Below are 2,236 nucleotides of genomic sequence, written 5' to 3'. Positions count from 1 at the left end.
ATAGAATGTTTTGGGTGGGAAGGGACCCCTCGAGGTCACCCAGCCCAACCCCCTGCAGGGAGCAGGGACACCTTGAACCACATCAGGTTGCTCACAGCCCCGGCCAACCTGGCCTGGAATGTTCCCAGGGATGGGGCCTCCACCCCCTCTCAGGGCAACCCCTGCCAGGGTTTCACCACCCTCAGGGTAAAGAATTTCTTCCTTAGAACCAGTCTAAACCTACCCTGAAGAGGAGTTGTGCTCCACTTCGTGTACCGGCACGATCTGGTGTCAAGGCAATCTAAGCTTGGCATTTCAGATGATCTCTACTTAAAGCTAAACCTCTTGCAAACCGCTGTGTTTTCAGAACTATTCAACCTAGGTAATAGTTTTGAGGATGGGATATTTTAACAGTTTTATTGTCGGCGTTTGGTTTGTAAGATGAGCTTGTTATAGCCCTGTAATTTCAGTAAGTGCTGGCACCGTGCAAACACAGAAATGTTATTTAAGAGCAGAACTGGGGCTACATATTAATAGTGGAGCTTATATTACCGATGCCTAAATTTTAAGGGCAAATTAGGGTTTGCAGTTGATAAGAGGCTCCCTGCTCAAAGCAGGTCAGCCCCAAGATCAGCCTGGTCACCCTGGGCTTTATGTGAAGAGCTGTACAGCGATGTCTTCTGACTAAATCCATTGCTTTGCTCCATGCTACCATGATTTTGCAGGATCGTGCCCCTGCTAGTACCAGCCTAGAGCCCAGCCTTTATGGGTTCCCTCATTTATTGGAGCGTGTGAAGGTCTGGAGAATTGGAACAGGCTGCCCAGGGAAGGGGTTGAGTCCCCATCCCTCGGGGGGATTTAAAAGCCGATGTGCTGAGGGCCAGGGTTTGGGGGTGGGATGGCAGGGGTAGGGGAACGGTTGGGCTGGGGAATCCGAAAGGGCTTTTCCAACCTCAATGATTCTGTGATTCTATGACCGCCCCTAATGCTTCATCTCAGCCATCGTCCGTGATCCCTCGGGCAGCTAAACTAGAATGAATCGTGTGTAAAGGAGTTTGAACAGCTAGGATAAACAGGTACACGTGCCTGATACCTGCAAACGGTGGAAGCAGCAGCTAGGAGAGGGATTTTGAAGGCTAATTGCTTGCTAAAAGAAAGCACCAACTCAATTTGTAGTTTAATAGCTTCAAGCTGGTGCCTACAGAGCTGGGACAGAAGCACACCCAGCGAGCTAGTGCCTCACGTGAAAGCCACTTTAAGCTCACGACCAGCGTGTTTATGAGATGGCTTTGGTCGTGTTGGGTTGTGCGTTGGTGATCGCCTGCAGGTTTTTTTTGACGGCTCCTCTAACGGCAGTCCTGAGCTTGAACTGGCCGTGGATGATCAGATTTGCTTCTACCACAAGGTGAATGTACCTCCTGCCTGCGTTAGGTATTTGCACTTGTTATTTCCCAGAAATTCAATTTGAAGATGAAGTCCATCCTCTGAGCCAAAGGCATGGAGGTGTAGCCTAGATGGGACAACCTTTTTCAGTATTCCATGGATTCACGCTGCTAAATCTGCAGTGGTCTTCCCGCGGTGTATTTTCCATGGGTTTTATCATCCATTTTGTTATTTTTATCTGGAATTTCTGGGGCAGTGCTGTTACCGGCATCCCCCGGAGCTGTGCCCGGGGCTGGGTCGGCCGGGGTGCGGCGGTGGGTGACGTGGGAGCGGGGCTTTCACGCCGTCCTTTTCTGTCTTTGCAGTGCAAGTTCCTGGGCCGGTGGAAAACCTGCGGGCCGTGTCTACCTCACCTACCTCAATTCTTGTCTCCTGGGATCCCCCTGCCTATGCAAATGGCCCCGTTCAAGGCTACCGGCTCTTTTGTACGGAGACAGCGACTGGAAGAGAGCAGGTGAGTGGTGACCAGAGCGGCTCTGCTCTCCCAGTAAAAAGGAGATCTTTGGTGTAGGCATCTGCAGGTCTTTAGAGCACTGCAAAGGCTCCAAGCGAGAGGTTTCGTGGATTAATCCTCCAGGATTTGCCTCCAGGTTAGGCAAAAGCTGCACAGCCCGGTGATAAAAGAGCAAATCAAGCAAAATAAATTTTCCCCAGGACAAAATCATAGAATCAGAGAATGTTTTGGGTTGGAAGGGACCCCCAGAGGTCATCTAGTCCAACCCCCCTGCAGGAGCAGGGACACCTTGAACCACATCAGGTTGCTCACAGCCCCGGCCAACCTGGCCTGGAATGTTCCCAGGGATGGGGCCTCCAC

General features: G+C 51.2%; 1 protein-coding gene across 1 annotated transcript in view; it reads left to right on the top strand.

The window, feature by feature from the left end:
- DCC (DCC netrin 1 receptor) overlaps nucleotides 1–2,236 on the top strand; it is a 371,781-nt gene that overhangs the window by 205,137 nt on the left and 164,408 nt on the right. Inside the window, exon 13 of the mRNA XM_009637419.1 lies at nucleotides 1,728–1,876. Coding sequence (XP_009635714.1) covers nucleotides 1,728–1,876 — 149 coding nt within the window. The remainder of the gene's footprint in view (nucleotides 1–1,727; nucleotides 1,877–2,236) is intronic.

This window comes from Egretta garzetta, unplaced genomic scaffold (assembly GCF_000687185.1).
Source record: "Egretta garzetta isolate BGI_Z169 unplaced genomic scaffold, ASM68718v1 scaffold384, whole genome shotgun sequence".
Taxonomy (NCBI): Eukaryota; Metazoa; Chordata; class Aves; order Pelecaniformes; family Ardeidae; genus Egretta; species Egretta garzetta.
Note: the sequence above shows the minus strand (reverse complement) of the source record. Positions and strands in the feature narration are given on the sequence as shown.